Raw genomic sequence first — 27,043 nt, forward strand, 5'->3', positions numbered from 1 at the left:
AAGTACAGCATGAAAGATGCATACTGCTGAAAAATAATATAGCGTTGATATGAAAAAGTGCAATACAATTTATATACAAATAATAATAATCAACCAAGCACTTATAATCAGTATCTGGAATGAAGGGGCATAGACTGAAAGTGAAAGGGGATAAACTCAGAAGTAACCTTCATGGAACAGTATCCCGGAAGAGATGATGGAAACAGAGACTGTCTGAATTCAAGAGGGCCTGGGATAGGCACGTGGAATCTCTCAGAGAGAGAAAGAAATAATGGTTACTGCGGATGGGCAGACTAGATGGGCCATTTGGCCTTTATCTGCCGTAATGTTTCTATTTAAACTCAGAAAATATTTTTTCACAGATAGAGTGGTAAATGCTTGGAACGGCATTCCAGTGGAGATTGTGGAAATGAAAATTGTATCTGAATTCAAGAAATCTTAGGACAAGTTATATATTAAAGACATTGTATTGATGCAAAGCACCTGTCTCGTTATATTATATGATTTAACATGAATATGACATAGGCAGCATAGGAATTTTAAAATAATATCTTAAAATAGATTTTAAAAACCTTGCACATATACTTAAAAACTAAAATTAATATGTAGATCCTAGTAGGTAAAGTGGTCAGGGTTTTTTCAGACAAAGCCACATCTGTGGCCTACGTCAACAAGCAGGGTGGCACCAAGAGTGCTCCCTTGAAACTGGAGGCCTAGTTGTTGTTTCACTGCAAGCACTATCAGTTAGTTGTCTACCTGCAAACTCTGTCAGCAGCACCCGTATTAGTAGTGGAGAATCTCAGCCGACAGACCCTAGACCCAAGGGAGTGGTCCCAGTCTCAGAGAGCCTTCAACTGCTTTATGCTTCAATGGGAGCATCCAACATTCAATTTGATGATATCGGCAGTTTACAATAAAGTACGTATCTTGATTCATCAGCTGAAGATTCGAGCCCAGAAATGCCGGCATGTTCGTTCTATGAGGTGTGTGGCTTCCTCATGGGCAGAATCCCAGGCAGTGTTGCCAAGGAAATTTGTAGGGTGACTACATGGTCTACCCTTCATACTTTCATGAACTTCTACAGAGTGGAGTTGGCATCACAAAAGGACTCCACTTTTAGATCTTCAATGCCCACAGCAGGCTCATCTGCTGCTTTGGTATATCCCACTGGTTAAAAACTCGTATGCTTTTTGCACTAGAAGGGAAGAATAGGATCTTACCTCAATAATCTTTCCAGTAGAAATGCATATATGAGTCTTGAAGGTCTATCCTGTCAGATTTCAATTAGCCTGCTTAAAGGCTCAGACATGTATGCATTTCTGGATGTTGGTGTCTGCTGGTAGACAGATTTGAAGAGTACTGATTTATATCTTTCAATGAGAAAAGTGAGAAACTGGTGAGCTATACAAGTGTTAGTGCTGATTGCACTCAGGTAGGTAGCTTATTGATTTCCACCTTGTTTGCAGTTATTACATTGGCATTGACTTGTTGCAGATCAGAACAGAAATGATTTGATTGGTAAGTACTTTGTATTCCACTTCCTTATTTCTCCTTTTATAGGAATTGTCAACTAGAGAATGACATGAGGAAAAAATTTATCCCAATCCCTGTAAAATCGGTCCCTGTCCCGTGCCCTCTGCCCCATCTCCATCTCGGTCCCCGTCCTTGCAAAACATCTGATCCCATCTGCATGATCCACAAATAGTTTTATACTGAACTTATTTTATTAAAGTATAAAAAGAAATAATATTCTGTACAAATTGTCATTTTTTAAATCAGAGTTCTGACTGCCAGCTGGCAGGGCTTTGTTTATAAATGTTTTATCAATACAGCTTCAATGCTACTTTATCCTAAATCAAAAAAAAAAGAAAAGAAATAGAAATTTTTCTACCTTTGTTGTCTGATTTCTACTTTCCTCATCTTCTCGTCATTCTCTTCTTTCCATCCACTGTCTGCCTCTTCCATATGGCATCTGCTCTATTTCTATGCCTGTTCCAAAAACTGTCTGCCTCTCCCTTCCATCTCTCCCTCCCCCCCATTGATCTGGCACCTATCTTCTTCCATCCGCTCCCCCCCACCCCCAATGGTCTGTCATCTTTGTCTTCTTTCCTTTCATCGCTCACTCCCTCCACCAGGTGGTTTTTAGCATCTTTTTTCTCCTTTCCTCTGAAGAGATCTCGTATCTTGGCTTCTCCCCCTCCCCCAATGCTCTGGTATCTCTCTCTCCTCTTCCTTTCCTTTCCCTTCCTTTTCTGTTCTTCCTTCTCAGTTTGTTTTCTACTTCTTGTCTACTTTCTTACTTTCCAGTCCTCGATTTCCCTTTCATTGTGTCTACCTACAGCTTGCCACCTGTTTCCCTCACCCCTTCTAGTATCTCACTAACTCTATCCTCTTCCCCAATTCAGCGAAGCCCTTTTTTCTTTATCCACACCTTCCATCCAGTATGTGCTCTCTCCCTCTCCTCTCCACTTCCTTTCAGAATCTGATTGCCCCCTCTCTCTCCTCTCCCATCCAGTGTCTGTTCTCATATCTCTCCCCCTCCCATACAGTACCTGCTCCCCTTTCTCTTCTCCCCACTTCGTTCTAGCTTCTACTCCCTCTTTCTCTACTTTCAGCATCTGCTCCCCTCTCTCTCCTCCCCACTTCTCTTCTGCGTCTGTTCCCCTCTCTCACTCCCCCTTCCATCCATCTCTCTCCCCTCCCCACTTCCATCCAGCGTCTGCTCCTCCTTCTCTCTCCACTTCCCTTGAGCGTCTGCTCACATCTCTCTCCCCTTCTCACTTCTCTTTAGCATCTGTTCTCCTCTCCCCTCCCCCTCTCTCTCCATTTCCCTTCAGCGCCATTTAACCTCTTCCCCTCGTCAGGCCATCTCCCTCCCTTCCCCTCACCTTCACGGGCACTTTTCAGCATTTTCTCTTTCTGAGGTGTCCAGACATGGCAACTGTTCTCACAAGTCCTATGTGACTGCCCCAAAACTCCTCTGAAGTACCTTCCTGTTTCTGTCTGGGTGGCTCGTGTCAGAGGAGAAGCTTCAGAGCAGTCGCACTGGACTTGTGAGAACGGTTGCCACTTCCAGACACCTCAGAAAGAGAAAACTCTGAAAAGTGCCGATTAAGGTGAGGGGAAGTGAGGGAGATAGCCCGATGAGGGGAACAGATGCCTGGACCGCGGAGCTGTGGAGCTCAGTGCAGCTGCCTTCCCTAATGCCAGCCCTGCCTTTGTCGGCCCCTTTAGGCTACTGGGGCGGGCCTACCAGCCTTTTCGAAGCTTCCTGCAGGAAGGAGGGACTCAGAGGCAAGAAGCTTCCGGTCGGAGCAGCCCTTCCTGCAGGAAACTTCTAAGAGACTGGTAGGCCCGCCCCGGGAGCTACGAAGGGGCTGACACAGCCCAGGAGAGTCACAGGTTTGTTGGGGGTTTTTTGCTGCTGACGATTGGGAGGGAGCAAGTGGATCGCGAGGAGGGCTGCTGACTGGGAGGAGTGGGAAGGGAAGCAACACGGCAGATACTTTACTGTGGGAACAAGACCATTCACTGCTTCATGGGCGGTGAATGACCTTGTCTCCATACCCATGGCAACCAGTCTTTTTTCCTCCCTGTTCCTGCATGTTACCCGCGGCTAGCAGTCACCATGTCATTCTCTATTGTCAACTGCTTTGATATGAACTGAGGAGATGGGGCACAGCCCAGAGATGCAGGAGGCGGAGCTGAGAGAAAAAGGTAGATGATGCCTTTTACAAACTCACAAGTAAAGGAGAATAACCCATTGGTTCAAGACTCATATGCCTTTCTACTAGAAAGAAGATTATTGAGGTATGAACATACGTAATCTTCCCTTATACACTACTAAAGATGTTTCTGAAAGATTATTTTATAAAGGCCTATAATATGTTGCTTTCATAAAATAGGCTTAAGGAGGGCAAATCTATAAGTATGCCTATATATAGGCACCCATTCTATAGAAGAAGCTAGGAGCCTACATTTCTTTATTGAATACTAGCCTAATGTGCCTATGTGGTCAGGCAAGAGCACATATGCCATTCATAGAGCTGATGTAAGTGTTTGCACCTAAATGTTGCACATTTGCTCATAATGTATAGCATTCTTGTATAATTATGTATGTGTGAGTCCTATCCAAAGTCCCTCTGTTGTGTATGCCTACCTGTAACGTATGAACTGCGTAAGATATGCACATTTGTACAGAATTGTATTTAGGCAGAATTTAGTACCGTATTTTCACGCATATAACGCGTGCGTTATACACAATTTTTACAAACCGTGCATAACCTTGCGCGTTATACGTGTGAGCGCGTTTTACAACGTTTTTTTTACATAGTTTCCCCCCCCCCGACGTCCTATTCACCTCGCAGGACCGCTTGCACCATCCCCCCCGACGTCCGATTCACCCCCCCCCCCGCAGGACCGATCGCACCCCCACCCCGAAGGACCGATTGCACCCCCACAGCCTCCCCACCCCCCCTCCATCATTACCGTTCTCCTGCTGCTTCCTCTGCCGGCGGTCCCGGCCCTTCTGTGAGCCCTGCTCTGAAATGCTTCCTCTTCTGGCGGTCCCGGCCCTTCTGTGAGCCCTGCGTCTGCGCTGCTTCCTCTTCTGGTGGTCCCGCCCTTTCTCTGATGTCAGAGAAAGGGCGGGGCCGCCGGAAGAGGAAGCAGCGCAGACGCAGGGCTCACAGAAGGGTCGGGACCGCCGGCAGAGGAAGCAGCAGGAGAATGGTAGGAGCTTCTCCATGATGGGAGGGGGGGTGGGGAGGCTGTGGGGGTGCGAGCGGTCCTTCGAGGTGGGGGTGCGATCGATTATACAGGGGGGGGTGAATCGGACGTCGGGGGGGGGGGTGCGAGCGGTCCTGCGGGGTGAATCGGATGTCGGGGGGGGGGGCATCAGGCTTTCAGGGTGGGGACAGGACTTCAAGGGGGAGAGGAGAGTCGGGGCGGGCCAGAGGAGAGTCGGGGTGGCCAGAGGAGAGTCGGGGCGGGCGAAAGGAGAGTCGGGCGGCAACGGAAGAGTCGGGGCGGCATGCGCGGTATACGGGTGTGCGCGGTATATAAAAATTTCTTTACATAAATTACAGTTTCCTGCGCGCTATACCCGTGTGCACGTTTTACACGGGTGCGCGATATATGAGTGAAAATACGGTAATTACATGCTTATGTTCTAGTATTCTAAACTTTTATGCATGGGATTTGATATATTGTCTTTCTGCAGTTGCAGTCAAAGTGGCTTACTTGTACATGTACTTATTTTGTACCTGGGGCAAAGGAAAGTTTAGTGACTTGCGTCGAGTCACAAGAAGCTGCAGTGGAAATTGAGTCCAGTTCCCTTGGCTCGTATGTCACTGCACTAACCATTAGGCTATTCCTCCACTTCAGCGTTAGCATCTGTTTTATACAGTTATCTCCAAGTTGACTTTTTGGACTTCTCACATTAAGAAATAGGCCAGATCTTTACAAACATTGTTGAATTTCATTTATATTGGGATGTTGGTTTTTTTTTTTAAATTTGTTTATAAACCAGCAAATTCTACAGAAATACCCCCAGACTTTTACAGCATAGATTAAAAAAAAATAACAGACTTCTACATTGAACATTTTATGTACATGCAAACAAAACTCCATAATCGGGCTGTTTTTGTTTTCCACACAACAAATTTCTGATGAGCAGTTGTTTTGATTTCAGGAAGGAAGGCAGATGGTCAAACAGATGGTAATGGCAGACAGGCAATATACTTAATAGCTGTTTTGAGTACAAGTTTAGAGCTCTGGGCATTCTTCCTTCTCAAAGCTATTCATCCCTGTTATGTGCAGTGTTCCATAGCATAGACCTTAGTGATAGCAAACTCTTCATCAACTGTTGTAAAGAGGTTTGGTTTTCAGGGTGAACTAAGTTATGCAACTTGATATGGTTCTTTTATCACATGTAATATAATAAGCCTCATGTGTACCAATGTAATAGTACGTTGTTTCTGAAAACCAGATCTGTTTGTGGTCCTTGAGGATCAAAGTTTTACACTACCTGTATTGGCCCAGTGCTGCAAATTTCTATAAAATCATTGTTGGATTTAAAGTTTGGATGTCCCTAGGTGTAGTGCTTTACTGCCCCCTCTCCTCAATCACCACCACCAAAGTGCGTAAAAATGTTGGAAGGATAGAGTAAATCATCTTCTCTCTCCAACACTTAGACATCGTCAACAGTGGGCCAGTGAGTTACGCCTGCCTGGATCTTCTCTCCACGGTTTCTAGACATCATTGGGGGTCTACCTTCATCCTCTTCTTCTTTAGGCTGGCAGTAATAATAATTTGAACAAAATTCAATGGGGCTTGTGAGTCTCAGACCCTACAGTGACCCCATACCTACCTCTTCATGGGTTTCCTGTAACCACAAACCTATTGAGGAGCAAGGTTATCTCAGATTCTGTGATGCATATGTGCTGAGCTGTGTTAAGTTGTTGTTTCAGAGGAGGCAGGCTTGGTCTGAATGCTTCATGGGACAGAAAAAACTCCACTTTGCAAAATCAAAAAATCTCAAAACAAAAATGAATATGGCTGACCTTAAGAAGACTCAAACTATGTCACATAATTCAACAAGAAATAGACACAGTGATCAAAAATGCTTAGCTGTATTCCATAGTTCGATGCCACCAGATAATTTCTTCCAATATCTCCAATCCTTGGTCAAAATCTTTCATCCATACAGATGACTAGAACAGTACTTGGAATCCACAACTCCAACCAACTAGGGAGTCCCTATTTCGCCTGTGGTATACTTCTCACAGTCCATTTTATTTATGAAAATGGCGCTGGAGCCCACAAACGCCCAGACTCTACCCTCGGCTTTAATTTAAGTACATATATAAAGTTAGGTTGATAGTGAATGAACATGCTCTGGTTGAAATCACTCATTATTATTCTGTTATCCAATTTGCCAGCTTCCCTAATTTCTACCAACATTTCATCTGTCTGTTTATTCTTTCCCAGTAGACAATAGTACAGCTCTATCTTTTTTGTTCAGTTTTCTATACCGTTCTCCCCAGGGAGCTCAGAACAGTTTTATTCAGGTACTAAAACATTTTTCTTTGTCTGTCCCAGTGGGCTCACAATGTATCTAATGTACCTGGGGCGATGGGGGGGATTAAGTGACTTGCCCAGGGTCACAAGGAGCAGCATGGGTTTGAATCCTCAACCTCAGGGTGCTGAAGCTGTAGCTTTAACCACTGCCTAATAACCCTTCAAATATGATGTATAAGGAAGATATTCTTTTCTTAAATAACTACCACTTGATTCTTATTCGTTCTGAATTATTGATTATTTACTATAAGGGCTAAATGACCTCAAGTGCACACGCTGTCTGTCTTTGGAACTATTCCTGTCAGAACAGCCTCTTGTGAGCTGTCATTAGTCACTTGTGCCTCTTACTTATTTCAATATTATTCTCTTTTTATATTTTTCCACTTTTAAGTTTTTATAGTAGTGGTAATGTAGCTAGTATTAATCACTGTTGGGGCTCACAAGCATTATTAAACCTTTTTTTTTTTTTTAACTTAGTTTTTTTATCCCAGACAGCCGTGAGCACTTGAGGTCATCTAGCTCTTATAGTAAATAATCAATAATTCAGAATGAATAAGAATCAAGTGGTATGAGAGTTATTTAAGAAAAGAATATCTTCTTTATACATCATATTTGAAGGGTGATTAGTCATTGAGTTAGTATTTTGAGGATAAGATTGCTTTAACCATTGCGCCATACAGCCCTACTAGTGAATTTCTGTCCATAAAGATTCCACACTATTTTTTTCATGTGGTATGTTTATTCTGTTTGACTCAATTCTCTCTTTAGCATACAGTGCAACCCCCTTCCAACTTGATCTGCTCTATTATTGTGATATAATTTGTACCCTGATAACACAGTATCCCACTGATTAATCTCTTTCCACCATGTCTCTTAGATGCTTATATCTACCTCTTTATTTAGTGCTATATACTTTATCAACCACCTTATTTTTCAAGCTCCTGGTATTTGTTTACAGACACTTCAGTTTGTGGTTTTTCTTTGAATCTACATGTTGCTTAGAAGTTGATGGGAATAATTTGCATCTTTTACTTTGTTCTTCCCTTAAACCAGTGGTTCCCAACCCTGTACTGGAAGACCACCAACCAGTCAGGTTTCCAAAATAGCCCTAATGAATATGCATGGGGCAGATTTGCATGCCAGTCACCTCCATTATATGCAAATCTTTCTCATGCATATTCATTAGGGCTATCCCAATAACCCGACTGGCTGGTGGTCCTCCAGGACAGGGTTGGCTTTCTTCCACTATATTGAAACCTCTTTATTGGGATTCTGTAAAAGTCCTGTTTCAAAAGTAACCTTCAAGGATATTCTGCACTGAACCAAGCACTCCTGGGCGACTGTCAGGTTTCTTGTTGACACACATTGGCCACTGTTGCAGAGCTGTTGCTGGCTTGATCCAGCATATTGCCTCTTATGTTCTCAATTACAATTACTCTGAGATTCTTCAAGATTTCCTTAGAATATCTGTCTTAGAGCTATGACATGTAAAAGTTTGTCTTTAGTTATAGATACTTCATCTTTATTGTGTTTCTCACCAGCTGTATCGACTGTCTGCCACCCTGACAACTGATACAAATATTACCTAGCAAAAAGGCATTTCTAGTTCACCACAGGAACAGACTTTCACAGTCACTGAAGTACTTATTCTTTTACGGGAATTTTTGTGGATAACAAAAAGGAAGGAGCAGGGGAAAGATTTTGCAGTAGGGTGGATGAGCAAGTATATGTTCTGAGTGCCAAAAGGAAAACAGAAGTACCCAATATATTATGTAGCCCACTAGAGTAATTCCATCTAATTGCTGCTTCATTCTCCTTTGTTAAGGTGAAAGACTTGATCCTACAGCGGTAAACATCCTTCAGCAAATCATCGAACTGGGAGCTGAAACCCATGATGCTGCTGCTGTTGCCTCCGTGGTTGCCATGACACCTGGGACTGTGACGGTGGTGGAACAGGTGAGGACTTTGTTCCTGTGAGAAATATGAATGTCATTTCCACCGTCTTGAGTGTAAAATCTCTTCCCTACATCATCTATATGACTTTTAATGGCAGGACTTAATTTGGAAACATGATCAGGGGAGATTCATCCTGCTTAATTTCCTCTTTTACCTTACTGGAATATTGCTGATTTGTGTACTAATTTTTTTGAGCTGTCTGTGCATAATTGTTACCTTGATGTTAGCTTTTTCTTGAGGTTTCATTGTTTTGAACTGAACATGTCAACAGATTTTAGTTTGATTTGACAGTTAACTGTTTCACTACCAAATATGCTCATAGCTTCTGCCTCTAATGGCTGCATGAGATCCTGTGTGTGTTGTGGGGAGGTGGAGGCTTCAGGTAATATTTTTCTTCCATGTATTACTAAACAAACTAAGAGCTATATTCACCAAGCAAACCAATCGTGTACTGATCGGTTTGCGACTCCTTTGCGACCCGATTTCCCTCCGACCTGATTCACTAACCTGTGTGCCGACCATCCTCCGATCCGCGCATGCAAATGAGGGGGAACGGCATTCAAATGATGACAGGCAGCGATTCATTAACCAAAACCCTGCAGCACTGACTGGGCTGACCGATCACAAAAAAGCAACTGCTGAGGACCAGTCGCTCAGGTCCTTTCCAACTGCCCTGCCTTGTGCCGCCCTGCTCTCTGCTCTGTCAGCCATGATCTCCTACTGCCTCGAACTCCTACAGCCCCAACTCTCCCGCCTGCCCCGAACTCCTGCTGCCCCGACTCTCCCGCCTGCCCCGAACTCCTGCTGCCCCGACTCTCCCGCCTGCCCCAAACTCCTGAAGCCCCAACTCTCCTACCTGCCCCAATCTTCTGCTGCCCCGATCTCCTGCCTGATCCGATCTCCTGCCTGATCCGATCTCCTTCTGCCTCGAACTCCTGCCTGACCTGACTCTCCCACCCTTCCCCACAGTGCAAGGCTGTGGTTTTAACCCATGGGCTTAAAGCGGCTTAAAACCATGGGCTCCAAAAAAGTTTAAAAAAGAAAAAAAAAATCTCTGCCGGGCTCAGAGGGCCAGCGCATGCGCAGACTATCTACAGATGATCTGCACATGCATTGGGATCACTATAGAGCAATCCGGGCAGGCAGTTGGGGGTGTGATTCCGATCACCCTCATTTGCATGAGGGCGATTCATGAATCAGCCCCCTGGACACCGATTCGTGCCCTTAGTGAATCTAGCCCTAAATCTTTATTTTTTTTTTTTGTCCAGGGACCTAATTATATCCTCTACTATCAATTCATCAAAAGAGCATTTCCACATTTTTTTATTTTACCTTTTCTGACTTGAAAAAAATCAACTCTCTCCTCAGTCCCAGTTGACCAATGATACCTACTGGCTCAGTCTGCTGCCGCATTGCCTTCCTCTTAGCTCTGATCTGCTGCTGTAGACACTACCAAATGTAATCTCCCCTTTTATCTGCATCTCCCTGATCTTGATCTGACAACACAACAGCTGCCACCTCTTATCTTTGATCTATCACATCAGCCAATAATTTCACATTGTGCCACCAGATGCTTAGAAGTTTGTGTGTTCTCATCAGATGTTGATTACTCCTAATTAAAAAAAAATAAATTTTAGTGTTCTTTTTGTTAAAATGAGTTCTGTTACATCTACTTAGGTGTCCATACTTTAGGTGTTCCATGTATTCCCGGGAACTGGGTTTTGCAGAAGAGTTACAATTTTCAGCACTTCCCACAATGCAAGTGGAGTGTAATGCCCCCTTCAGTTTTTCCTTATGCAAGCGAATTGTGCAGATGTGTTTCTCATTTGCTCTGCTTAGTTTTTCTTATTTTCAGTTATAATTCATTTTTTACTGAGGCTTTAGTGCCCTGAGACCCCATATTGGGGATTCTCTGCCTGGGAACGACACGGGTTCTGAGGAGCCAGACAATAGCTCACAGGGCAAACCTTTGGGTGGACCTGTGGTGCCAGTCTGCTGTGTGCTACTTCAGGGATCGGGGACTGGTCCCCTGGGAGCCAGCTCGCCTTCTGAATTTTTCAGAGGCTTGAGCGCAGGCTGTGGATACCCTGAGTAAGAACCCACATGGTATCAGGGAGGTGGATGCATATGCCCCAACAGTCACGATTCGAGGTTCTGTAGGTAGTAGAGATCTTGGGCAGGGTCAGTCCAATTGGCAGCCCATAGATTTCCTGGTTTGGAGTCATTCTTTGAAGTTTCTGAGGCAGAAAGTCCTTTCCATCTCTTCCATCTGCAGGGAAAGCTGACAGGCAGGCACTTTCACAGAACTGTAAGCACAGCCCCATTATTTCCTATGGGAAAATGGGGGGGGGGGGGGGGGCAAAAACCTTGTTTGAGGGCTTCTGGGGTCAGGTCTCCCACCTCCAAAACCCCTATTTCAGCATTTGTTACTTTTTTAAAAAAGTCTCCACGGGCCGTTTTTGGTGTGGTTTTTAAACGATCTTTCTTCTGAAGCCTCTATCTGCCTCAGAACCTCTTGATTTTTACAAAAATCAACAAAGATGAACTCCTCAAGGTATGTGAACACCATCTCATGTGTTTTGTGCCGGATGGCTGGTGGAGGAGCATCCATATACCGTATGCCGCAGCATGCACAAGGGAGGGGGTGAGAACCTCGAGCTTAGCCTCATCTGTGTCCTCCAGGGCTGGGAAACAGCTGTGGGCCCTGGGAATGGGTAGAAAGTCCTATCCGGAGCCTGAATTTTGTGAAGACTTAAAGCGCAGATGCGTGGATTTCATGGAACCCACAAAAGCCCAGTCAGAAGTTCTGCAGGGTTCATTTATCTTCCTTGTACAAGGCTTCTCCCCGGAATTTGTAAGTCTCATGTGGAGAGCGTTTTTAACGAGGCCAGGGCATGTGGCACAACCTGAAAGCGCTCCACCAGTATTCCAGGAAGCGTCTTCACTTCCTGTGATTTCTCCTCAGATAAGCAAGCTGACCCCCAGCTCCAGCGACTACTCGGAGCCAGACTGGCAGGATTGGAGATCAGACTCCATGCTCCTTTTATCTCAGGGCTTGGAGGCAGTCCTGGTTGAATCCGGTTCCCTGTTTGGGTCCGGCAGCCAAGATGCCTCTCTGGCATTTGACCAGGGGGATGACCCTTTAATCCACCAGCTATTCAAGTCTGACTCTGTTCACTATTTTATAGTAGATACTATTAAGGGGTTGAAGCTGGAGGCTCAGCCTTCCACTTCCCAGTGCACACTCATAAGCAGCTCCAATGCTCAGACCTTTTTTTTCAGTGCATCTAAATATTACTGCCCTAGTTATAGAGTAGTGGGAGACCCTGGAAGTATCCTTGAGGATTGCAAAAGCCAAGTCCAGACTCTACCCGATGGCACCTGAGTTCCAGCTGTTTAATCAGCTGAAGGTAAACTCTACAGTGGCTCAGCTCACCAAATGCACGGCTCTCCCTAGTGAAAATGGAATTGTGCTGAAAGATGCCCAAGATCGCAAGGTAGCCATGGTTTTGAAGAGACAATTTGAATCTCTAGCTCTGGGAATCAAAGCAGCGGTGGCAGCTTCATTTGCTGCACGAGCCTGTCACCACAGATTGAGACAGGAACCCTCTGCGGAGGAGCAGGTCTTCCCCCAGCTAGTGCTAGAAGGGGTAGATTGCGTGACAGAAGTCTTATATGATCTTATCAGGGCCATAAGCAAGGTATCGGTGTCTGCAGTCTCTGCCAGCAGAATGCTGTGGATCAGGCAGTGGACAGGCAACTCAGCATCCATTCAGTACTACTTCTGGCATATCTCGGTATAGGTGGAGTGGACATAGATCCAGCTGGCATTTCATTTCAGATAGCCTATTCACCAGATATTTTAATTCTGTTGTTATAACAGTATTAAATGCTGTCCTTGTTCTGTCCACTGGTATATCTAATGTATTTTCTAGTTGATTGTCTGCCATATTATGAAATAGTTTAAATATATTACATTACATTACATTAGGGATTTCTATTCCGCCATTACCTTGCAGTTCAAGGCGGATTACAAAAGAATTATCCAAGATGTATTACAACAAGAACTTACAAAAAATAAAATAAAATTGGTCATTTTCAAAAAGAGTAAGAAATGGGTAAGGTTATTTGTTTGGGGTAGTTGGCTTTAGTGAAAGGTGGAGTTTGAGACTTGCGGTATTTCTTTTTTCAGAGTTTTCTTGAAGAGTATGGTCTTTATTTCTTTTCTAAAAGTCTTGTAGTCAAGGGATGCCGTCAGTATATTCTCTATCTTATTGTCAAAGTATAATGCTAGTGAGTTGGGATGGGGGGATCTACATTTGAAGCAGTCGTTGCTGTGCAGTCTGTCAGTTTTGTTCGAATTTTGAACAACTTCCTTAAGTCTGGTTTGTCTATCCAGGGGTAGGCAATTCCGGTCCTCGAGAGCCGGAGCCAGGTCAGGTTTTCAGGATATCCACAATAAATATGCATGAGATAGATTTGCATCTCAAGGAGGCAGTGCATGCAAATCCATCTCATACATATTCATTGTGGATATCCTGAAAACCTGACCTGGCTCCGGCTCTTGAGGACCGGAATTGCCTACCCCAATCTTATCTGAGTAGTGTTTTCATGTATTTTGTTTTATTTGTCTTTATAACATGCATGTTGTTTCCTCCATCTGTCTCTAAGCACTTGATCTCCCAATTTTCTCCAAGCTCTTTCTATCCTTTCAGCATTCTTTTTTCAGGCTTCTCAGTTCTGCTGAGAACCACAGTTTCTTCTCACTTCTAAGTACTTTCCTCTCTATTAGTGGAGCTATTAATTCTTATATTTTTTTTATGATTTTTGGTCTGGGCCCGAGTCTGTCTTTTGTAAAGAGGGCCCCAACTTTTCCCAAAACATTTGGGCATCAGTTTTTCCTCTAGATTTAATGGATTTTTCTTTTGGTCTTTGATTGGTGTGTGAGGTTTAATTTAAGGTGAATCTCTCACCTAGACTACTGCAACCTGCTTCTCACATGTCTTCCCCATCTCTCTCCCCTTCAATCTGTTCAGAATTCTTCTGCACAGCTTATATTCTGCCACTGTCGCTATACTCACATTACCTCGCTCCTCAAGTCACTCCATTGGCTCCCTATCCACTTCTGCATATAGTTCGAACTCCTCTTGTTGATTCACAGGTGTGTTCACTCTGCAGCTCCTCAGTATCTCCCATCTTCCCCTATACTCCCCCTCCCCCAGGAACTCCATCGGGTAAGTCTCTCCTAACTGTACCCTTCTCTTCTACTGCCAACTCCAAACTCCATTTCTTTTATCTTGCTACACCATATGCCTGGAACAGCCTAAGTTGGTACATTAAGCTCTATCTCTAGCAGGCTAAAAGCCCACTTTTTTGATGCTGTTTTTAACTCCAACCTACTTGTGAAGTACCCACATCTATTTTGTCACTCCCTCTGTGATTCCCTATCCAAATTGTCTAATTGATTAGATTGTAAGCTTTGTTTACCAGGGATTGTTTCTTCACCATTAATATATTGTACAGTGCTGCATTTCCATAGTGCTGCCAGATATAGAAACATAGAAACATAGAAAGATGACGGCAGAAAAGGGCTATAGCCCAGACTTGATGGGCTATAGCCCTTTTTTGCCGTCATCTTTCTATGTTTCTATATCTGGCAGCAATATGGAAATGATAAGTGACCAAAATGGCCAAATCCATATCTGAAGATTTGAGACATATACTGTACAAGGGAGCCACATTCTGATCCGGACTTTGCTGTCCCTCCACAAGTTTCCTCGGTAAATAATATACAGTCCTGGAGAAAAAGGTGGAATTTGAATTTTATCATCAGTTCCCAAGATCTCTTTCAAATATATTTTCAGCAAATCTCTAGGTGTAATAGCAAACCACTAACATTTAGAAAACAAAGATTATTGTTTCTAATAAAGTTCTGAAATGATTCAGATTTCAACCTCAGGTTGGATAAATCCCTTATAATATTTATTTATTTATTTTATTTTATTTATTTAAAAAAATTTCTCAGCATCAGCAAGACAGCAGCAGTTGATAAAATTTATTTCTGCAAAAGAGCAAATTTAATATTCCCGAGAGAATTGTAGTTACAACCCGCTTAGTTTAATTAGGTTCCTTGCCCCTACTCAATTCCATCTGTATTTGATTGAAAATTCAGCGAAAGTAGCTTTCTCCCCCTTTATTGAGGTCTAATTTTTCCAATCCAGTATACTTAGAATTATAAGGGAAAATTTTTCCTATTGTACTGTACTATTGTTTTGTTTATTTTTCTTTTTTGCTATTTTAATTTACCTTATTGATCATTATGTAACAATGGTTGAGACTGGTATTGGAATATTTCTTTGAATTGAAAAAAAAAAAAAAAATTTCTCACCTGCTTAGACCTAAGCGGTTTACAAAATACAATCAAAAATAAATATAACATGACAAGTACATAATCAGACCGTACATTTCCAAGGTTCTCATACTAGTTCTAATACGTCTGAACTCTGAAGGGAAGATTTTTATTTATTTAAAATATTTATATCCTGTATATCCGACAATACTAAGCGGGTTCCAATCTCACATATACAGTATAATAAAATAAAACATACAATAAACACTGACATTCCATCAAAAAACACAACATTCAAGACCGGAAAAATATAAAATAACAGGAATCTAAAATAACATATGCATAAAAGAAAAATAGATCATACTGCCTTCTCAAATGAGGGAATTCAACAGCCCCCTTCACATTCAGTTACATCACCTAACAAATAAGGCTGTTTTCAAACCCTTCCTGAACCCAGTAGTCTTTCCTTGGTGCTTAGGCATTTCCAAGGACAAAGATCAAGATTCTCTAACGTTCTCAGTAAAATCTGACGGGGGCCGCTTTCATGGCTGTTATTGTAGCAATTTTAAAAAGACAAGTCATTCTCAAAAACTGCACATGCAAATGAGGTTTGCGGAGTTTTGCCAAGGGTCACTAAATTGACATTTGATGAGTCACTGGTAATAGCAGTGGTCACATGTACAGAATAAACCACGAAAAGAGGCATAAATGTGGGCATGTGCCGGGAAAAGCAACGGCGTCATCATCATCTTTGGGTCTCATCACATAGCTTCTCATCAGGGCAACATGGAAAGCAGAAGGATAAGAACCACCATCCATAATGCTGTTTCAAGGGCTTTTGAATTTTGTAATTTTTTTAGGTCAAATTTTATAAGACGACACACGTATAATACATACTCTCAAAAAGGGTGCTTTTATCTCCCCCCCCCCCTCAAAAAAAAACCAAAAACCCAACAACCTACTATAATTCATGTGAATCTTGTAATTTTTTTAATGTCAAATTTTATCAGCCAGAAACATGCCCAAGATGTGATTTTCACAGTCCAAGCACCTCCGGAGCAGTCGGTGATTTTTGGTTTCAAAGATCCATCACTGTGCTTGGTGAATCACATGGGGGATGATAGAAAATCACCCGTAGTTCTCCTTTGAATATTGATGAGCCCATTTTACTACCATTTTAATATTAATGACCTCGTTGTACTAAATTTGCAAGTCAGAGATTGCTAGAAACTTGGAAAAGACCGTGGTGAGCCGTTTTGATAATCAGCCACTAAAATACATGCACGCTAAACCGGCTGGAGCAGGTTTAGCGACCATCATTAAAAGTACGGTAAGTTTTGAGCATCATCCTCTTTGTTTCAGACAAATCTTTTCCTAATTTATCAATTTGGTTGGTTAAAGTTTGTAGTTTTTTTTACTTACTTCAACCTTTATTTGTAGAACTTTCTGCTCCAAAGCTTGAGTTTGAGAACATAAAGTCTTACCCAGATTTGTAACTAAGGTGCATAGACTATCCAGGGTGACTCAGTTTAACTAGAAGGAAACTCCAGTAATGGTGCCACCTTCACCTTTTGTAATGTGGAAACACCCAACTGTTCATTCATGGAGCTCCCCTAAAGAGTTAACAGCTTTTGTAGCTTCTTCAGGGGCTCCCGAAAGCTCCAAGGCCCTTAGCATGCTAGCCATTTGCTCTAAAGCTTCATTCGGTACAGCTTCCATGGCTGTTCCTAAAACCATTGCAGCCAATGCCATCAGTGGTGAACTGCTATCTTGGGGTTGCGGAGGAGGAGCTCTTCAATCAAGGTTTAGAGTGACATCTAGCCCTAGAAACCCCATATGTTCTCCTCGTATACCATGGGTCTTGAGTGGGCAGTTCTCCAATTCTACTGCACTCCTGGTTCTGCTGAGATAGGTATCCATAAGGCAAACAGAGAGGGAAACAACCCCTGGGAGTCTTGCACAGTAGTCCTTTCCAAGTAGGCATTTCCAAGGACAAAGATCAGGAAACAGAAGTTACAGCATGCAGGTACATGCAGCCATCTTGGATTGGCATGTCCATTCAGATTGGTTCACATAGTTTCAATCTTAATAAGGCTAAAACTAAATTTTTCTGTTTGAATCATGAGAAAGATTAAGTTCCTAAGGAGCTATCTCTTTTAGACGGTTTAACTTTAAAGGTTGAATGAGTCTCTAAGGTTTGAATCCAGAGTCATATTCAAGTTTGCTTGCTTCTGCTACAAAACAGTACTCGGTTTAACCCCAACCTACCTCAACCTGCACTTCTACCTGAGTTGCAACACTAAGAACTCCCGCAGAATTCATCTGTTCGCCTTCCCCTCACTAAAACTATGTCACCTCAAAAGGTTCTTCGACAAAACCTTCGCTTTTCAAGCGGCTAAACTGAACCCATGGCTAGCCCAAATGGTGCTCGAGGCCCCCACCTACCTCGACTTCAGAAAGCTACTCAAAACTCACCTTTTCCATGGACACAACCCCTGATACCCTATCCTCTACAATGCACTGAACTCCCCTCTCTACTATGCACTGAAATCCCCTCTCTCTCCTTCTTACTGTAATATCCCTTCCCACTACCCTCAACCTTTTCTTCCCTCTCCAGCTAACCTTAACGACATCATTCTATGTCAATTGTTCTTTATTGTTGTTATCTGTAAACTCTGATATGTTTATAATTTGATAAATTGCTGTGAACCGCCTAGAACTCTCTGGGTATGGCGCTATACAAGAATAAAGTTATTATTATTATTAAGGTCGGCAGTGTGTATTAAACACAACATTATGGTGTTAACAGCGATTAACGTAGCTGGTTTTAAAAAAGGGTTTGGACAAGTTTAAATCTTCCTGGTGAGAAACTGTCAGTATCTAGAAAATGCTAACATTTCCCTTAACATTTTTACTGATGAAATGAGAGGGATTTCCTAAGGGAAAATATTGCTTATCGATCAGATCAATCAGATTACATTATACTATGTGAATAATTGCCTGTGACAAAGTTATAATTTTTTGAATACTTTATTTAATATTTGTTACATATAAAGATAACAAAATACAGGAAAATCCAGAAATAAGAAAATGAAAACAAAACAAGAAAATATATCTCTTTTCACTGATACAGTCCATATTATTGGAGCTGCTTGATACCATTAACAAAAGTAATTATATTGAACAAATCGTTATCCCCATCAGGAGCAGCGCCTATGACAGTTAAATAAGTTGAGAGATTGCTTACCTGTAGTTGCAGCAGCTTTTAGCCTCTTGAAGTAGTTAATGTGTATGAGATCATGGCACTCTTGGCATCTTGAAATGTTAATAGAAGCTCCACTTTGGGTTGGAAGGCTGCCAGCAGACTTTTTCTCATGCACTAATGGATCTGGAGAGCTCTACAGCCACTAGCCTGAGAGGTAATTGCAAGTGGCAAGTGTGAGAAAGACACCAATTGGCATTTAGCCAAATTAAGGAACCGTTTTGTTCTTATAGCTCTTTGCAGTGTATTTTAAGTGCATGGACTATAATACACCTTGACCAGTATTCCTGCACATAGTTTTATTTGAAATGTCCTGTGTAGACATGAAATGCCTCGTCAGCCTCAGTGTCCCTTATTTTTTTTTAATATTCTTTATTCATTTTCAAAATTACATTAAGTGTAAAATATATTCATTCACAGTAACAATAAATATATCACTTATAAACAATCATTGGTACATTATATAAATTTTTTATCCCTTCCCCTTTCCCATCCCTCCCATCCATATATTCCATTATTATATAATATATGTAATAATAAAATATCATCAGTGTCCCTTATAAAAACAAACTGGTAAAGATTAATTTCATGCATTTTGTGCTGAGAATTAATTCACATTCTCAAGTACCTGGAAGAAGAAAAAGAACAGAACAGTGCTGACAGAAAATACTTTATATTTCAACAAAGAGTATACCTTCCCTACTGCATTCATTAAGCCTAGTTGAGACACCTGAATCAGATTATCACCAGCATTAACCAGTACTCTTCAGACATTTCCATCAAGCAATGCATCCTTCACTGATGTGAAGTCATATTAGCAGACTCCCCAGGTTGTTCTCCCTTCTGCAGGGTCATTAGCTGATTTCTTTTACCAAAAGATTTGCTCTTTAAGACAGGCTTGAACAGGTACTGCTGGCACTGGGGTGGGAAATGTGGAGTCAACCCCTGATAGTTGTCATGCTCATCTAGTGAGTTTGAAGTGCCGGATCCATCTCTTTTTAAATTTATGACTGTGAAACACACTCCTGAAATCTTTCAAGCTGTTTCCCCTAGGTGTCAGGGACTGCTCTTTCTCTGGGTCTTCACCTTATTGGAACTAGGGGTTTTCCCTGAACGTTTAGGGCACATTATTGTCACCCCTGTTATTAAGGATGTTAAAGAATCAGTAAGGTTGGTTTCGAACTATGGGCCCTTTGCCTCTATCCCATTTGCACTATTAAGTCTGATTTCAGACCATTTTTTAATACAGAGACTTCAATATTGGATTATATTTTGGCACTATTTATAGAAGTCACAGGGCTTTGGTTTCTGCAATTTGACCTAAGCTGTGCTGGCGTGTTTTGCTCGTCTTGCAAAACACTCGCAAACCGAGGTGTGACAGTACATTTCTATCTGCTGATCTAAGAGATCAGATCAGAGAATAAGGAACTGAGAGACTAAGGATGAAGATGTGTCAGAGTAAATGGCATGCTGTGTAATAACCAAAATCTTATAAGTGTTGTGGAAGGGGCGATTCTCCTTTCCCTAGGTCCTCCAGAATGTTGCCAGGTACTTGTAACCTAGATTGTCCATGGTGGGAAGCAAGACACTGGGCTTGATGGACCATCGGTGTAACACAGTCTGACAGTTGTTCAATTCTTATGCAATTTTAGCAAGCGCTGTTCATTATTTTAGCTATTTGAGAGATGGGGGAAGACGATATTGTGTACACTATAATTTTATTTTCTTCATCCTCTCATTCAATCTCCCTGAAATGTGCAAGCCAAATTTGGGATGTCTGTAGAATGAAAGATTGGCCTTTAAAGAGACCTACCATTACATCATTTATTGTTGCACATAAAAAAGTTTCTTCATACTAAAGATATCTGAATTAGAGATCTGCACGGGAACGGGGATCACAGGAATCCCGCGGGAATCCCCCTCTAACCCACGGGACTCCCAAAGGGACCCCCCTCTAGCCAACGGGACTCCCACGGGGATGGAAGGCTTTGGAAGCAGGGTTCGTCCATATAATATAATGGACACGTCAGCCTTAGTAAAAGAGGGAGTTTATAAGTTAATTACCTGAACAGAAAACAAAAAAAGGTTCCACCACAGAGATTCCACAAGGAAAACAGCAGCGCAAACACAAAAGAAACTGTGGAATTGATGATCCTGTCAGAAGTAATTGCTGCTTTTTATGGGGACGGGCGGGGATGGAGGTAATTCCTTGTGGGGATGGGTGGGGATGGAGAGGATCCTGGCGGGGATGGGTGGGATTTCTGTCCACGTGCAACTCTCTAATCTGAATTCAATCCCGCCGGTTAGGGGACGTGTGGTGCTATTGTGCTTTCAGTTGCAAGGAACAGGCAAATTGCAAGGCATCTGCCTGTCCCTCATGACTGAAAGGATGATAACATCGCACCTCCTCCTACCAGTAGGTACGCTGGCAAAAAAATCTTCCGTGCAGCTCAGAGCTGCTTAACAAGAACTCTGGATGCGTGTCCAAGGCTAACCCTTGCCAATGGCTTAACCTATATTCTACTGCTGTAGCGCTAAATGCCTCCAGAACAGCTTAAAAGCAAGTTATTCAACCTAATCTGGTTTTATCAGACAATAAAATAAATAAAATGCATCAGACAGTGGGAGCATAAAGTGAAGCTATAGATGGCACTATTCAGTGTTTTCATTGAATTATTTCAGTGCTGTTATTTTCTACAGCTTTTGAGCCTGCATTTAACAATTGAAAGTTCCATGCTAATTCTGCCTGTATGATTGAAAGAACTAAATACAGTGGTACCTTGGTTTACGAGCATAATTCGTTCCAGAAGCATGCTCGTAATCCAAAGTTCTCGTATATCAAAGCAACTTTCCCCATAGGCCATAATGGCAACGCTGACAATTCGTTCCACAACCCAAAAGGTGCCAAGGAACTGGGAGAAAGTGGCGAGGGGTGGCCCAGGGGTATGTACCTGTCATGTGCCGGGTGCTGCAGCGCTGCCTCAAGGAAACGCCTCCTCCGTCCACCAGCCGCTGGAGAACCCCCTGAGCCCACATAGCGCTACTTCAAGGGGATACCTCTTCCGTCCGCCGGCCAGCCTTCCACACCGGGTGCCTTCCGCACCATGTTGGAGAGCCTCTGAGCTCACGCAACCGAGCGCCGTCCCACCTGCACATTGCGTATGATTACGCACAATGTCGATGATTGACGTTGTGCGTGATCATATGCAACATGCAGGTAGGACGGCACTTGCCTGCAGCTGTAAGTGCTCGTTTATCGGGATGGTGCTCAGTTTGCGAGACAAAAGTTTGCTGAGTGTTTTGCTCATCACTGCGACTACCTGTGGCAGCAGAAGAATATTAACCTCCATAAAGGGTGCACGACTCAAACAAATGGTACTGGAGCCCACTAGAAACCAGGCGATACTGGACCTGGTACTCACCAACGGAGACAGCGTCACAGAAGTATCGGTAGGCGATACGCTGGCCTCCAGCGACCATAACATGGTATGGCTTAACCTCAAGTGGGGTTTCTCTAGATCAAATACAGTGACGAGAGTCCTCAACTTTAGAGGCACAGACTTCGAACGCATGGGAGATTTTGTCCATCGGGAGCTGCAAAACCAAGCACAAACTAACAACGTGGAGAATATGTGGTCGACTCTGAAATCCACCCTGCATGAAGCAACAAATCGCTACGCAAAAACGGTCAGCAAAAGTCAGAGAAACAAAAGACCCCAGTGGTTCAGTACTGAAATTTCGGACCTCATTAAGAAGAAGAAAAAAGCATTTATTGCCTACAAACATTTAGGAAAGCAGGAGGCAAAAGAAGACTATCAGGACAGGTCTAAAGCTGTCAAGAAGGCAGTCCGAGAGGCCAAGCTCCAAATAGAGGAGAATCTAGCGCGGAACATTAAGAAAGGGGATAAATCCATCTTTAGATATATTAGTGACAGGAAAAGAAACAAAGATGGGATAGAACGACTCAGGAAATCGGACGGGAATTATGCAGAATCGGATTCCACTAAGGCCGAACTACTAAATGAATACTTCTGCTCGGTTTTCACCTGTGAGGCGCCGGGATCCGGTCCACTTTTACGGACAAGGGAAAGCCAGAAAGACCTGTTTCAAGACTTCAAGTTTATGCCCAGTAGCGTCTACTGCGAACTTTCAAGACTCAAAGTAAACAAAGCCATGGGACCAGACAACCTACACCCCAGGGTGCTCAGAGAGTTGAGGGAAGTCCTGGCGGAACCATTATCTGTGCTCTTCAATCTCTCCCTAAGCACGGGAAGAGTCCCCTTGGACTGGAAAACAGCTAACGTTATTCCACTCCACAAAAAGGGCTGCAGAACAGAGACGGCGAATTACAGACCGGTAATTCTCACATCCATAGTATGCAAACTCATGGAAACACTGATCAAACAGAAACTTGATACAATCTGATTAGCTTCTTCGACTGGGTAACAAGACAACTGGATGCCGGGGAGTCCCTGGACGTAGTGTATTTGGACTTCAGCAAAGCTTTTGACAGCGTCCCACACCGCAGGTTATTGAACAAGTTGAAATCGCTGGGATTAGGGGAAACACTAGCTGCATGGGTTAAGGATTGGCTGAGACTTCAGAGGGTGATGGTAAATGGTACCCCATCCAAAACATCGGATGTGACCAGTGGAATACCGCAGGGCTTGGTCTTGGGTCCAATCCTATTCAACATATTCATAAGTGATATGACCCAAGGGCTAAGAGGAAAAATATCATTGTTCGCCGACGACGCCAAACTGTGCAACATAGTAGGTAAAAGCACTATGCCTGACATTATGACGCAGGACCTACTACTATTAGAACAATGGTCATTGACTTGGCAGCTCAACTTCAATGCTAAAAAATTTAAAGTGATGCACCTGGGTAAAAGAAATCTGTGCAGGACTTACACGTTAAATGGTGAGACCTTAGTTAGGACAACGGAAGAATGGGATTTAGGAGTAATCATTAGTGATGACAGAAAAACTGCCAATCAAGTGGAAAAGGCTTCCTCCAAGGCAAGGCAAATGATGGGTTGTATCCGTAGAGGTTTTATCAGCAGGATGCCAGAGGTCATAATGCCACTGTACAGGTCCATGGTGAGACCTCATTTGGAATATTGTGTTCAATTCTGGAGACCACATTACCAGAAAGATGTGCTGAGAATTGAGTCAGTTCAGCGGATGGCCACCAGGATGGTCTCGGGGCTCAAGGATCTTCCGTCTGAAGTAAGGCTGAATAAATTGCAGCTGTACTCACTTGAAGAACGAAGAGAGAGAGGGGACATGATTGAGACATTTAAATATATCACGGGTCGTATCGAGGTGGAAGAGGATATCTTCCGTCTTATGGGACCTTCGTCCACCAGAGGGCATCCGCTGAAAATCAGGGGAGGGAAATTTCATGGTGACTCCAGAAAGTATTTCTTCACTGAGAGGGTGGTCGATCATTGGAATGAACTCCCACGGCAGGTGATTGAGGCCAACAGCGTGGCAGATTTAAAAAATAAATGGGATATTCATGTGGGATCTCTAATGAGGTAAGGGCAGGGGGTGGTGAGCAAAATCAAGGAGAAGGGTCACTAGAGTGGGCAGACTTGGTGGCTTTGGCCCTTTTCTGCCGTCATTTTTCTATGTTTCTAAACCGCGTTACTCCCAAATCGAGGTTCCACTGTATTTCCTTTGCCACCATTTACAGTTCCATGGTAATCTAAACATCCCCCCCCTAGGAAGTACAATGAAAATTTTGAATTGTTTGACTGTATTATAATTTCAGATTTAATTCTAAGTAGTTAAATACTAATTGGCTCATGTTTTTATATAAACTATAATGAGGATTAAAGCTTTGAATTTAGATGTAACCAGTGATTCAACTCCAGCAATTCCTAAGAGGTACAGAGTAGCTTTCTTTCTTTCTGTAATTATAATATGCATGGTTCTTAATCTTTATATACTGCACTGCCAATTCTTAATGCTCAGTGCTTCTACCATGTATCTAATATTGTTTGTACTTTATAATGAATTTTTATTAGTGCATACTCCCATATGGGTATTGAATGGTACAATATTATTAAATCATATGCCACTGTGACCGCTCAGGTGGATGACCATTATAGTTTGTAAAAGGGGCTTCCCAGATTTCCGCTCTTTGATAGGGACAGTCAACAAATGTTTAGATTGTGTGTTAGATAAAGTTTCTGTCCATATACTGTCAAACCCTTACAGTTTTGGTAGTTGTACACAAGGGCATATTTAGCCATGGTGCAAATGATAAACGCTGCATTGAACTAAAATTGGAAACAAGCAGATTATTCATCTCATAAAGAAAATTTAAAAACTGCTGCTGACCATGCAGCAGTTGGGACCCTGTAGCAGTCACAGCACACCAGTCTAAAGATGGCCTTATAAGATCAATAGCAAGATGGATGATGACTGAGGGCATGGAAGCCCTTCCACATAACATAAGAATTGCCGCTGCTGGGTCAGACCAGTGGTTCATTATGCCCAGCAGTCCACTCATGTGGCGGCCCTTAGGTCAAAGACCAGTGCCCTAACTGAGACTAGCCTTACCTGCGTACGTTCTGGTTCAGCAGGAAGTTGCATCAGACGACCTTTCCTGCAGCCACATGCGATTTCAAAGCTCCGGCTGCTGGTAGGGAACATATTTTGAAATTGCCTACAGCGAAGGTAAGGGGCAGGGAGAGAGAAAGGGAAGAAAGGTGGGGTGGAGAAAAACAGACACAGAAGGGACCTGGGGAAAGTGGAGTGGAGGAAGTGGGGAGAAGACGCTGGGAAATGGTGATGAGAGAGTAGGGAGAAGACGCTGGGAAATGGGGAAGAGGGAGTGGGGAGAAGACGCTGGGAAATGGGGAAGAGAGAGTAGGGAGAAGATGCTAGGAAATGGGGAAGAGAGAGTGGGGAGAAGACGCTGGGAAATGGGGAAGAAAGAGTGAGGAGAAGACGCTAGGAAATGGGGATGACAGAGTGGGGAGAAGACACTGGGAAATGGGGAAACGAGAGTGGGGATCAGACGCTGGGAAATGGGGAAGAGAGAGTGGGGAGAAGATGCTGGAAGGGAAGAAGACAGAGATGCCAGACTATGGGGGAGCGGAGGGAAGAAGATGGGTGCCAGATCAATTGGGGGGGAGGAGTGAAGGGAGAAGCACAGTAACAGAGCAAATGGAAGGCGCAGAAAGAAGACAGACAGTGGATGGAAGGAATTGAATGAGAAGATGAGGAAAGCAGAAACCAGACAATAAAGGTAGAAAAAAAATTCTATTTACTTTCTTTTTCTTTTTTTTTTTTTTGCTTTAGGATAAAGTAGTATATTAGTTATGTTGATAAAAATGTATAAACAAAGCCCTTCCAGCTGAACATTTCTTTCTCCAGTTCAGCAGCCAGAGCTTTGATTTATAAGGAAGGAATAAACTAAATATTGCAGTACTGAGGCTTGTATGGATGCTGCGGTGAATGGGATGGCAGTGACGGGGCAGTGAAGGGGACAGTGCAGTGGCGGGGAAAGATTCCCCCCCCCCATGTCATTCTATAGGCCATAGCACTGTTATTCCCTGCCCTTATATATAATTTGTCAGATAACCACTCAAGCAATTTAAAAAAAAAAAAAAAAAATCTAGAAAGGCTCTTAATTGCTCTGGGATAAAGAAAACATATTTCAAACCAGCATACTTAACCATACATTTACAAAGATATGCTAACAAAAATGACACCCCTATTGATCTCATTTCTTGACACATAGTGAGAAATAGTCTCCTTCTTTCCGGAGTATTTTTGGTTACATCAGGATAGATCCAAATTATTTTCGCATAAAAGAGTTCCGTAGAATGGCAAAAATAAAGACTCAAAGAGCATTTAAATCCCGCTCAAAAATGAAAGAGACCAATAAGGTAGTTCTAAAAGAAGATTCAGTTATAGATTCCTCCAAGATAACTGATATATTGTTCAAATCTAATTGAGCTTATTGAGAACCCTCTTTTTCTGTATATCTCTGGGTTTCTCTCCTTAAAATTTTATGTACTATATAACATCTGAAGAATATTTCAAAATCTCTTATTAAATATTTTTTAAACATCTTGTGTGAAAACCCAGAAATTTTTGGAAAATTAAGGGCGTTGGGGCCTTAATGCGTGAAATAGCGCGTGCTAGACCTTAATGCCAGCATTGATCTGGCGTTAGTTCTAGAAGCGTCGTGTGGGTTTAGCGCGCGCTAAAATCCGTGCGCTAAAAACGCTAGCGCACCTTAGTAAAAGGAGCCTCAAGTATTCGCAAATTCAGTCTTCGGCCAGAATTTTCAATATTTTCAATTCTTCTACGTAAAACTAGATGATCCTTAATAGAAATTGTCTTAAATTCTTGGAGAAACCGAACTGTTTCTGT

The 27,043-nt window shown here is 42.8% G+C and overlaps 1 protein-coding gene across 4 annotated transcripts in view; it reads left to right on the plus strand.

Annotated features, from left to right (window-relative positions):
• Positions 1-27,043, plus strand: part of ZFAT (zinc finger and AT-hook domain containing) — a 305,185-nt gene that overhangs the window by 266,725 nt on the left and 11,417 nt on the right. For all 4 annotated transcript variants that reach the window (XM_033932774.1, XM_033932772.1, XM_033932773.1 and 1 more), the window contains one exon: positions 8,906-9,036. In XM_033932774.1, the coding sequence (XP_033788665.1) occupies positions 8,906-9,036 (131 nt within the window). The remainder of the gene's footprint in view (positions 1-8,905; positions 9,037-27,043) is intronic.

This window comes from Geotrypetes seraphini, chromosome 2 (genome assembly GCF_902459505.1).
Source record: "Geotrypetes seraphini chromosome 2, aGeoSer1.1, whole genome shotgun sequence".
Taxonomy (NCBI): Eukaryota; Metazoa; Chordata; class Amphibia; order Gymnophiona; family Dermophiidae; genus Geotrypetes; species Geotrypetes seraphini.